This window comes from Pyxicephalus adspersus, chromosome 12 (genome assembly GCF_032062135.1).
Source record: "Pyxicephalus adspersus chromosome 12, UCB_Pads_2.0, whole genome shotgun sequence".
In the NCBI taxonomy this organism is placed as follows: Eukaryota; Metazoa; Chordata; class Amphibia; order Anura; family Pyxicephalidae; genus Pyxicephalus; species Pyxicephalus adspersus.
In genome coordinates, this window is record NC_092869.1 from 25,602,547 (window position 1) to 25,615,376 (window position 12,830).

Below are 12,830 nucleotides of genomic sequence, written 5' to 3' on the forward strand. Positions count from 1 at the left end.
TCAGAAGGCACACATGTTCGCTTATTAAGGGATATGAGATTTCATTTATCTGTGGTTGCTAGTAGTAAAAGGTGTATTTTTGTGAAACACTTGCTAGAACAAATGTAGCCCTAACCCAACAAGAAATGTTCAGTATTTAGGAAGGGGACATTTCCCAAACACAATGTCAGAGACCACTAATAGAGTGGTAATGATTGTCTTTACAAATTTGTTTTCAATTTAAAGAGGTCCTACTACTGAGAGATTATAAAAGTTGCCATTGCTGAACTCGGTCTAAAGAAGGCTAATTGTCTGGATGTAAAGCTGATCTTTTGGTGTCAGTAGTTTCATTCACACACCTGAAACAAGCATGAGGATAGCTGTGTGACAATTAGAACTCCTGACCTTCATACTCCTTCTGGGTCCAGGATTCAGAAAGTATTAAGGGCAGAGAGACAGAGCACCAACCAGGCAAGCTGGATTGTTTTAACGAGGTTAGAAATGGCAGTTTACACAATCTCTCAGTAAAAGGTCAACGTTAACACATCCATACCCTTACCTGGAAGTATGAAAAATGGTGACTGCTGGAGTAGTAGAGAACTCTAAACACTTCTGACCTAAGTTTTTATTTGCAAATCCAGATTTTAACCCTCCACCACTCAATGCCTGGGTCAGTGCATTGTATCTTGCAGATAGGGGGTGTGACTGTTCTGTACATTGATTATTTTTAATATCAATAAACAGTATTTCTATAGCTGCAACATAATATGCAGCGCTGTACAATAAATAGGGGTTGCAAATGTCAGACAGATACAGACAGTGACACGGGAGGAGGAGTGGACCCTGCCCAGAGGAGTTTACAATCTAAAATTATTCTAAGATTTTTAATCAATCTTGGAGTTTTCACACGTATCAACTTGTGTTTGCATGTTATTTCAATTTTCTAGGTATAAAAAAAAATTCACAAACATTTGCCTTCCGTGTTAGAGGGTTGAAGCTGAACTTCAGACAAAATGCTAAATATATGGATGAAAAATTTGTACTATAGCAGTTTTACCTGCAAAAAGATGTGTTTTTTCTGTCCATAAAGTCCTAAGAATTACACATTCTTGCCAGACTGTACATACAGGTCCGTCATCTGATTTTTCTGTGGTGCAGTTCATCAGTACAACAGGGTCACCTTTCTTCCCCCAGCCTGTGACTGACTATGTAGGAGCAACAGCAATTTCACTATCTGCAGTCTCCTTTCCCCTCCCATTACGATGCCCCCAGTCATTACATGTGCATCTAGCATACCTGGTTGGCCCAATGTGCTGCCAGTTTCTCTCATAGTTTGAGTCCTGCTGCACAGGGGATTGGAAGTGGTCTGATAAAGATGTAAAATTCGGGCTGCAATTAAAGTATGTTTATTTTGTAATAATCACATAACTTTTAATTATCTTTATATATATATATATATATATGTCTGAAGTTTAGCTTTAAACAACATGACAGTTTCTTGGCTTTAGGGGGCTTAATTGGTGAGAGCAATGCGCTTTAGTTCCTGGATCTACATACTTGTTATGGTGATTATAAGGGATTGTTAATTTTTATGTTACACTATGGAGATGCAAAAGGAGGAGCTGGGATATGCAAAGGTCTGCAAGATCACCTAATACTAACTCAATACCAGAATCAGTGGGAATGGCAGGGTGAGCGTACTGTTGGAGTATCTAAGACATATTAGAGGCTACAGCCACCTAAAGTAGCTAAAGTAAAATTTTTTAAGTGGACTGGCTTTTTTTATATAAAAGAAATATGTCCCAACATATCTTTTTATCTATATCTGACAATCAGCACTACACATTTTAAACTAACTTTATAATTTTGTTATGGCAGTCCAGAGACCGTATTTAATTGTTAATAAAAATTTAACTAGGTTTATGCAAATTGCTGGTGCTTCCGCTGCTTCCTTCCGCTGCGCTGGATTCAGGTACAATTTCCTATTTCTTTAATTTAATTTCTTGAATTAATTTTACTTTGCCTCTGCAAAAAATGCAAGATGCACAAGATAACATGCTGTAACGTCTGCAATGACTTTTTCAACCAGATTGTGTTTTTCAATAAAGCACAGTGGTTGGAAATGAAATATTGGCTGTTAATATGAAAATACATGGTAATACTACAATCAGGGGTTACTTTACAGTAGTATAACTTAAGGTTTGGCACTTAGAATTCGGTATAGCCTCACAGCCACCAATCAGACTCAACATGTTCTGAACAACGGGAGTTACAGAATGGTTGGCTGCTGCACGTAAGCTATTCTTCTCTTGCTCATCAAGGGATCACAAACCTTCATTGAGCAGTAAATTGTTCTAATGAGCTAGCGTGTCATACACCTGCTCAGTTATGTCTGTATTGTTTTGTGTCAGCCTGAAAGCACTTGCAGAAAAGGGATTTACTATGTGACATACCAGTTTTATAGTAGTTTAGGTTTTGATGCCGCATTGACTTGTCTTGTCATGATGATCAGTGCAAGTGATTCATAGGATTTAGCTGTGAGCATTTGAAAATCATTATTTTTCCTCCATTTCAGTGGCTTTTGTGTTGTTCTGTTATTGTTTATAATATACCAGTTTATATGTCTTCACAATCTCCCTGCTAATAAGTGAGCATTCCAGTGCTATAGCAGGTCCTAATGCATACTGTTCAGCCTAGATCAGTATTATTCAACCAGGGATTCATGGAACCCTTGTGTTCCACCAAAGGTTGCTAGGGGTTCGTTCCTTGAACAATGAGCAATTCCTGCCCCTCAGGTAGGATACCGACACCAATGATCTTTTTGGCAATCTGAAAGGGTGACATTCTTCCCATAGGCCAGTAATGTAAGAGGCATTCTTCCCAAGACCACCAGACCAATGTATTTTGAGCTGTGGATATTGTAATTATTGTCAGGTGTTCCCTAAGACCTGAAAGTTATGTTAAGGCTTCCCACATATTAAAATGTTGGGCTACATACACTTTACCACTTTTTATGTGTATTTTTGCAACTGTTTTCATGCTTTTTCATTATCATAAATAGGGCCTATAATGTACCTTGATGCATCAAAAATTGAAAACCCTCATTGCAGAGATAACTAGCACAACCAGCAAACCCACTGGAAGCTAGATCAGTAATTTATGATGTGTGTTCCACATAACTTAAAAGATGTACTGGGATTACCCCTATCTGGGCTGATCCATAGGCCCTGATTTATTAAAGCTCTCCAAGGCTGTAGAGAATACATTTTCAACAGTGAAGCTGTGTGATCCAACAAACCTGGGATGGATCTGGTCCACAGTTCAAAACATTTGCTAGCAAATAGTCCAATAATCCGTTCCAGGTTTGCTTGATCACCTAGCTTCACTTGTGAAAGTGTATTCTGTCCAGCCTTGAAGTGCTTTAATAAAGCAGGCCCATAGAATGCATGTTTTACCAGCACTAGCAAGTAATGTGTAGATGACAAGTGCTCTTTAAGTAATAATATTCTTCCACTGAATATGAGCTGCTATCAGTTTGCTGTAATGATTTCTTTATAGGGATATTTAAAATAGGTTTATGTGTTGTTGTTTTACACATTACTAAGGAAATAATCAGTTTTAATTTCATAGAAATGTAATCTCTGCTTTTCCCATGTTATGTAATGTATTTTAAATACATTTATCATAACAGTCATATTAAATAAAGAAGAATAATCAGATTGGTAATTATAAAAATGATAGGATTACCCTTTGACTAGTTATCTAAAAATAATTGTAACTGGTCCTATTATTTAGTATTGTTGCAACACTTCACAACCCAATATGTTTATTAACAATGCTTAATTTAGTAAAGTGCTCAAATGTCACCCAATGCTTGTGACACAATGTTGTTTCAGATTTTTACAAATCTATGTTTACTAAGTTTAGTTCTGTGGTCACAGGCACTGTGGAGCAATTCATTGTTAAAGTTGTATGTCCGTCAAGTCATTCTCTTATCAGGTGCTTTTTAAGAAAGAGTAGTTTTAAAAATTTGTTTTTGCAGTGTGAGGATGGGGAGAGGGGCATACAAATAAACTTTTATAAGGACCTAGAGTTAGCCAGGACATCCGTACTACAACTATTATCATACATGATGTGGGTAGCCAATTTTCTCCAACGTATGGCTAATGCAACCACTAAAATTATATACTAATATATATAAATATATACTATAATGTTATAAAATATTCCTGATAAACTAAGTTCTGTGTATTTTTCTATTAAGAATATTTAGTTATTTATATCTGTCAGAAAAAATGTGTTGTTCAAAGTACCATATGTATATATTAGTGTATGTATTGACCCAGTCAGGTATTAAATGATTTCCTCTCACCCCTTGTTCTGGTGGCACTATAGTTTTGGGTTTCCTATTACTTCTTGTTATGGCAACAATAGTGCTGGTGAATATTCCCACAGGGAGCACAGACAGCAATACAAAATCGATGGTGGTCTAACCTTTCATCATTCTATTCATAAACACTGTTATTAGATTTACATTTATGCTTCCATAAGGAACAAACAGTGGTAGATCTAAGCCATGCAGTTCTTCAAGAAAACTCTTTTGCTTTGACTCTATTAAAAAAATAATTAAATATATTTTTATATTTCCGGCAAAAATACCCAAAGATGCCATTACTGGCCTTCTGTATTCCCCTATACAATATCACTTAGACTGGAATGTGAAAGGACAATATTGTAAGCCAGATACATAAAAATTGATTTGGATCATATTTATAAAATGTATTCTTGTTTGAAAATCATTCCACGAAAGGAGCGTGTATTTGCCATTTACCTTTGTATGAATTTAAGATCGAGCTTCATAAATACCAGCTTGTTTTAGGCAAAGTGCATCAGATCAACCGGGTAAACATTTCACAATGCACCCCAAAAATGGGTAAATAGGAAATATTCACATGCAAGATTTCATATTTACCCTAATTAAAGTCATAATCCTATACTTTTATTCATAATGCTGTATTTATAAGAGTCTGGGCACATGATCATTGTCAAAATTATCGAATGTTGTCCCTATTTATTTTGACTGGATATATTAAAAACTGCATAGTATTTTATGTAGCAAGGAGTCCCCCCTCATGTCTGGCTGGGCTAATATATAAAGGACAACTAAAACTTGATGTCATGGATTTTATTTATTTGGTATAAAGAGACATTATATTGATATTTAGTTTACCAAAGCAATGCAGAAACATTCAGTTAAAAGTTTAATCCCACCCTTTTACTATATTAAAAGACCAGTGGTACAATTGGATTCAAAATGCTCATGTGCCTTCACTATTATCTGTAGAGCTATAGGATACAAATTCCATTTAGCAGATCCAAGCTTGTCTTACTCTCCCCATACTTTTAGCCAGGAGGAACTTCAGCTTTAAACCAAACTGGGGCTGAAATCACCTCAAGTTGCTGGTCACCACTGGTCTTCCTTAAAGCTCGGAGACTCTTCTGTATGCCTAAGGTTAGTCCATGTTGACTCCCTACTGCATTTATTTTCCAGTGCTCACATCTCTGTAGTTCTCCTCTCCCCTCCAAAAACAAGGAAAATCCTTCTTAAACAAAATATAAAATTAGAGTGTCCGCATTTTCCCTCATGCACAGACTTTTGTCTTTAAGGAGCTGGAGTGACCATACTAGCTTGTGTGGTCTGCCCCTGCTGTGTTCAGCTTCTGATTATTGCTGTCTTGGTTTTAATGATGCATGCTCCGTGGCTGTATTTCTTGGCCATTTCTAAATACATGATCTGTCAGTGGCATTTTTGTTTCAGTGTATTTTTTTTTTAGGTTGAGAGAGCTATAGGGTAGATAAGGTTGACCACTTCAGAGCTTGCATCCTTGAAGTCCAGCCAGCATTTGCAGCTCCCATATTTCTGTTCCGACTGGCTCCCTTAAAAATAAACAAAGGTCAGATTGTCCTGTTATTCACAATGTACTCTAAATTAGCAGAGTTCACACCACTAATATATTTGATGCTACAAACCTTAGCATTAGCAACCTTACCAAGTCTTACATTCCTCCCTAGACCCTTAAGTCTTAGTTTAAGATTAGTATGTTTAGTAATTTTTTTTATTAATGATTGTTAATGTTATTCTAATGTTAAGGATGGCAGGATTTTTAGCTCCCCTTCACAGAGCAAGCCCCTCAACTGTTCAACTTACCCAGGTCGTGATCTGTGGACATCTCTGATTTCGGGCTGCTGGGTAACAAGCAGTTTCTTCACATAAAGGACCTGATTTATTAAAGCTCTCAAGATTGGAGAGGATACACTTCCAACGGTGAACCTGGGTGATCCAGCAAACCTGGAATGCATCTGGACCAGGATTCAAAACAATTGCTAGCAAATGACTTTAAATAAACCCACTCCAGGTTTGCTGGATCACCCAGCTTCACTGATGAAAGTGTATCCAGCTTTGGAGAGCTTTATTAAATCAGGCCCAAAGTCTCCCAATGGCTTAAGGCAATCTGCACATTCTTAGTGAGTTTCCAAATAATTCCTGTATGAGCCTTTCTGACAATGACAGTGTTCCAAGGAGAATGAATGAAGAAACCTACCATGCATGTGCAGACTTGCCATGGGATGCTCCATAAAAAGGCTGTGTGGTACCAAGTGGCCGCACAACAAATATCTCATCATCATGCATGGGTCAGTGGAACATTTTGGGAGGGAGCTTGATTGAAGATGAGAGACTTGCATTTTAAGGTTAACTGTACTAAAACTACAGTTAACCTTTAAATTGTGTAGTTCAGGAATAAAATTGTAACATTTATTTTAGAATCTTAAATATATAGTGCACTAAGATGCCTGATCTCAGATGTAAGCCTTCCATTAGTCTGCACATACATAAGAAATAGAACTTAATGGTAATAAGTTCATACTATAGAATGTATAGCTTCTATTCTACCTGCAATAAGAAATATTACTTTTCTGCACTCTTACCTAAAAATGTGAGTTATCTGGCTTCAGTACTTCCTAATACGCAAACCTAGACATAAACATACAGGTCATAAAAGTAGTAAAGTCATAACTTCTGATCTACATACTTGTTCTAGGATGGTGAATTAAGACGTACTGAATTCAAAGCATAATCATGACAATCATGACCCCTTTTTTTTCATTTGTTCTTTGTTTCTTCAAAATACGGGGGTTGGCAAACATCCCATTAAGGGGAAACTCCATTCTATTTAGGCATATCACTCTACCATTGTATGCCAAAAAACTTTGCTCCCATGACAATGGGCGAACTGGAATTCATAGGGAATGCAAAACATATATCTTAATACAGTCTTCATTCTCCCTAACATGCAACATGTTTTTTTAGGTCACTTATTAGAGACAAGTAGTCATTAAGGACCAAACAGAGTAAAAAAAATTGCTATGTGCTTTGTACTGGATGATTCAGTGTTTGCTACACACTGTTAATACATTTTACAAATTCATAAATGTAGGTGGTGATGTGGAGACTGCAGTATACCACTGAGATGTAGAGAAGAGATTTATGATTGAAGTAAAGACCTGTAACATTACCCCATAAAGGCTTATTTCATGTATTCATTCATTCATTGGAATGAATCACACTCTGCTTTTTTCAGTCATAAAGCACCCAAAGCATAAAGGAGAGCGTAAAGACCCATAAAGACTTGTTGAGAAAAAAAGGCTCAATAGGCAAGTAAACATAAGACAGGTAACCCTGCACTTTGGTACTTATGTACCGTTTAATGCTCTTCACTGACTGTGAGCACTGGAAAATGGAAAGTTATAGGGAGAACATGGCTGTTTGTGCGCATCCAACCCATTACCTGTTGCAGTTCAGAGAAAAATATCATCTTCACCAGTTGTATTTGACTAGAGTTGTAATGTGTATGGCTGCCCCTTGATAACCATAATGTGTAAATCAAAGTGTGTACAGTAAACTGGAATACATTAGTTGGTCTTCTTATTCTCTCATTTCTATTTACATTCTTTAGGACAGACCGTTGGAGGTGAAACTCAAAGCTAAAAATTGGTAAAGTATCCAATAAAACTCAATCTACTGAATATAGCTTATCCTTAACAATCCTAATGAAATACAGAGGCTGACATTTCTGATCATTTTCTAAAATAGCAAGTTGCCTGACTTCCATGCTGACTCAGTTGTTTAATTTTTTCTCATTCAAATTAATACAACCTACAAATTATGTCAAAGTCAAAGGACAACCTTAATTCCTAGCACTGCTCTGCACTGCATTATATGTAGAAGATCAGGAAACTGACAGGTAAAATGATTCCAAGGCTCTGAAGGCCACTATTTCTGCACAAGTGTAATAGAATATCAGACAAATAATTCCATCCTGGCTCAATGTTAGCCACGCCAAAGCTGATCTTTCAATACAATTGTTTTTCAGGTTTTACACCATTATTGCACAATGCAGAGTATGCCCTGAGCAGAGTCTTTTATTTTATGATGCAAATATCTATTTGTCCTTGCATAAGTTTAGCACAGTGGTTTTGTTGTAGGTGTTCCTCAGTTTTGAAATGCTGTCTGTCATAAATATAAATTGCACTTAATTGCTGTGTTTCTTATTACCAAACATGATAGGAAAACCCCAGGGACAAGGAAATATAACAGCTGGGGTTTTAAAATGTAAGTTGTGTGAAACACTTTACAATAAACCATCATTAAACAGGACATTTTGTTTTTAATTTAATGAATCATACCTTGCAGAATTTTATTACTCAATACTTGGATTTCCTGAAGACGGCTTTCAGCTTGGAGGACCTATTAATCTTAGGTCTGCCTGAACTCTGATTACACAGCAACTATCAGAGGAGCAGTTGCATATATTCAGTGACTTTAATATAGATCCAGTTGGGCTCTACTTCTACAATCAGCTGGTGTTACAGGCTACTTGTGCCTTTCTACCAAAGCAGCCATTTAGAAAATAAATTATGGTTTTCAGATTATTAGGTCTGACCTTTTTTTGTTGTTTGGCCTTTCTTCAAACCTCACACCATTTTTCAGTTTATAGCAAACAAATCAACATAGCCATGGCTATTTATTTCCTAACTATACCACACTGCTTCTTCAGAAACTACTAAGTGGAATATAATCTCTCTTATTGTTTCTTTTCTTCTAATCTCTCTGGCCTCAGTACTTTGTCACTATCTAAAACTAACCATTTATCCTGTAAAAGCAGAACTCTTGGTTGCTTACTTTCTGCTGGGGCAAAGGCTTAAAAAAATATCAAAATCACTGGGTCAGCATGACAACCATTTAGCTATCATATTCAAAAGAGGGGTCACCAATAACAGCCTACATATTTCTATCAGCACAGGTTTCTACTTGTACCCAAGTGCAAAAATGTAATTCATTATAGTTTACCAGTCATCGGAGGTGTTCCAATCATTTCAGGCTGATAACATTTTCTGCAAGCACAGAAATCTATTTTTTGACCTTGCCAGGATTCCAATATCTTTGGAAATTCCTGTGCACTAAAATAATAACTTAAACAATGCTGTCTGTTCCTGGCTATACCTGTAGAGCATCTTTCCCCCATATTATTTTTATAAAGAGAAAAGGAGGTGTTTGTAGCTGAAATCAGCAAAGTAAACTAAGGTGATAACACTGTTTACCCATATTACACAGTGGTGAATATGACAAGGATTGTGTTACTAGCAGGATGGTGAAAGGTAAAAAAATAGGATACATTTAAAACTAATGCTTGTATGTCTAATGACTGATCAGTTGCAATTTATTACATTTTTCTTTCTCGAGTCTAAAGACTAAATTGTATTCAACCTAATCCAGTCAGGGCTGATTCTGCTGCTTGATTAAAATGGTTAGGATGTCATCTAGTGTTGAGTATGCAGATTATATTGTTTTATTGTGGATCTCTACAACAATATAAGACAGAGCAGACAGCATCTTCACTGGATACATGCTTAAGAAGCAATTTAGCAGAGAAAAAAACTTAGTCCCTCTCCTGCCCTACTGCTAGAGACAACTTCTGCCAATGAGGCTTCTGCCAGCTGTGATGGAGGGGAGCAGGAGTCTGAAAGTTGGGTCAGAGCAGGTAACAACTATGGATGTGATGCAAGTGTCAGTGTATGGATGTACATATTCATGCATGTGTGTTTATGTGTGAGCAGATGTAAATGGTTATCTGATAATGCCTGCAAATAATTGTGTGTATGTATACAAGTATAAATGTTTATTATATTCATGTATAGTGAGTTGTCCTGCATAGGGCACTACAATCAGCTCTGTATCCAGATCAAGGATAAAGCCATAGTATGGTCTGTTCCAGCTCCATTACATGGATTACTGGCATTCTGTGTTTTCCAGTGCTCTGCACAATTGTTTTTTTCACTGTGGTTCTTGCTGTTGTTTAATACACACGTTTGACCTATGAAAACATCAAGTTTATTTGATAGTTTTGCATCGTATGAATTGACATGTATTGATAAGATTTCCCTTTCCAGCACAGAAAAACTGAATATCCGTCTAGGTTTTGGAATTTGCGACGAAGAAATTATTTTTCTCTCAAAGCGGAAAAAGATTGTTGCTGACACATTAAAGAAAGTTCTGAAGCTTGATCGAGACCTACAAGAGCATGAGGTAGGCAGGCCCCTCATCAAAAGATAATCCAATGCTAACATTCTAGCCAGTATGTGTTCAGCAATGGGCAATGTTATTGGTATCGTTAGTTATGTGTGGAACCATGATAAAAAGTAGTTTTCTAACAACGAATCAACAACTGCCTGACTGCATTTACAAAGTTCTTTGTTTAATTTGTCCACAAAAGGCTAAATTATTGTAAATAATTCCAAAGTCTTGTGGGCAGATTGTCAACTATGGGGCTTCCAGGTTCCAGTAAGCTCTCCCCCTGCAGACCCTCACAACACAGATCAGGTTGTGGGGATGACGCTCTCTCGCCAATAATGACCCCTGCCACTGTGGGGGGCTGGCAGAGTTCCAGTTTTGCCAAAAGTAAGGGGATTACACACTGTTTCCTCTTCTTTGAAAAGAAAGGTTCCAGGAGTCGGAGAGCACACACTTGCTGCCCTTGATTTCCTATCCAGGAAGGATCGAATTCTAAACAAAGAGTCCTTTTTTAATATTAGGGGATATCATTATACAGTCTTTTTTATTTCTATTTGTAACATTCATTTTTAACATTTACTTTTTATACCTGTCAATGACTGCCTTGTATTCCAAGTGAACTTTTTCTGTTCTAAACATCTCTAATTATGAAATGTGTTTTTATAAATGCAACAGTTAGAGTAACATGCAGCATAAAGAGTCAGTAAGTTTAGAGATCTCCGTGAGCTTCATCTTTCACTGTGTTCAGTCACGAGCATATTTACATTGAATGTAAATATGGCAGCAAATGTTGGTTTTGTTATTTTGTATCTATTCTTTTGTATTTTGCTATTTTGGGTAGGAAGTATGTGTCCTCAACATTTGCTCTGCCATATGTATTCTTTTAAATATGGTGGGTATTTAGCCCTAATTCTGGCTGAATGGTGATTGTTCATTTGAACAGGTCCCTGTGATCGCTGTTGCTGCAACAGGTGGAGGTGTGAGAGCAATGACTTCACTTCTTGGGACCTTATTAGCACTGAAGAAACTGAATCTTTTGGACTGTTTGACCTACATCACAGGAACATCTGGATCCACTTGGTAAGATGGTTTTAATCTGTGGACTAGGGAAACCTTTGTGCAGAATCCTTGTGATTTTAAAGGCTTGTGCCTGCTGAATGCCTGTGATTTGGTAGGGCCCCCATGTGCAGAATCCTATTGGGGACAATGATTGATTGTGTGTGTAGGGGGGGGATTGTGTGTGGAGGGGGGGGGGGGGGGGGTTCACTTGACCTGGAAGTCTATTGTGTGCAAAATCTTTGTGATTTGGTAAGGCTTCTGTTTGCTTGTAATTTTGAAAGGGGGCACTCCTGGGGGCAGAATGCATGTGGATTGGGGGAGAGGGGCTTCTATGTGCAGAATATCTGTAACTTGAAGGCTCTTGCATGCTAATCTCTATGACGGGACACTTATTTGTGCAAAATCCCTGTGACTTAGGTTGGATCCCTGTGTGCAGAATTCCTGTTGCTTGAAATGTCCTTGATTGTGTGCAGAATCACTATGACACAGAAGTTTCTCATATACACACTTTTACCAGCAGGGACACTATCTATATCCAAACCTTGACAGGAGTAACATTTTACACTTCAAATTTATGTGGAGTTTTAAAGGGAAAAACATTGTGCCCATTCTGAAACAGGAGCTTTCAATGTATTACAGACACATTTTAATTCATTGCCTGGCTTTTTTTTACACAGGGCAATGAGTAAATTATATGAAGATGCCAACTGGTCACAGAAAGATCTAAGTGAAACAGTAAAAGATGCTCGCAGGAAAGTGACCAAGAGCAAGTTGTCTAGCTTTTCCTTTGATAAACTGGCTTTCTTCAAAGCTGAACTGAATAAGAGGGAAGAAATTGGCTACAAGACGTCTTTCACAGACTTATGGGGCCTGGTCATTGAGTCTATGATGTATGATAACGTGAGTATTGCACAATAACACAATAACACTTTCTACAATTTGTTATGAGGTGCTCTTACCCACTTGCACTCACTCAAGGAATGTTCAGCTGTGGAATGCTAGAACCTTTCCCCCTCAGTGCTATATGCAGATTGACGGGGGTACACAGTAAAATATTATTTTGTGGCTATACAGTCAAACAGCAATTTGTAACAGATAAAAAAAAAATTCATACAATGTGAATTTTTGTGTTTCATACCTTACACTGATCAGGCCTGGTAGG

General features: G+C 37.3%; 1 protein-coding gene across 3 annotated transcripts in view; it reads left to right on the forward strand.

Moving 5' to 3' along the window:
- The window catches only part of LOC140341858 (cytosolic phospholipase A2 epsilon-like), a 46,273-nt gene that overhangs the window by 24,372 nt on the left and 9,071 nt on the right, over window positions 1-12,830 (forward strand). For 2 of the 3 annotated variants that reach the window (XM_072427773.1, XM_072427775.1), the window contains exons 11-15: window positions 1,898-1,951; window positions 7,995-8,032; window positions 10,489-10,624; window positions 11,553-11,689; window positions 12,346-12,568. In XM_072427773.1, coding sequence (XP_072283874.1) covers window positions 1,898-1,951; window positions 7,995-8,032; window positions 10,489-10,624; window positions 11,553-11,689; window positions 12,346-12,568 — 588 coding nt within the window. The remainder of the gene's footprint in view (window positions 1-1,897; window positions 1,952-7,994; window positions 8,033-10,488; window positions 10,625-11,552; window positions 11,690-12,345; window positions 12,569-12,830) is intronic. The other variant, XM_072427776.1, reaches the window with a different exon arrangement.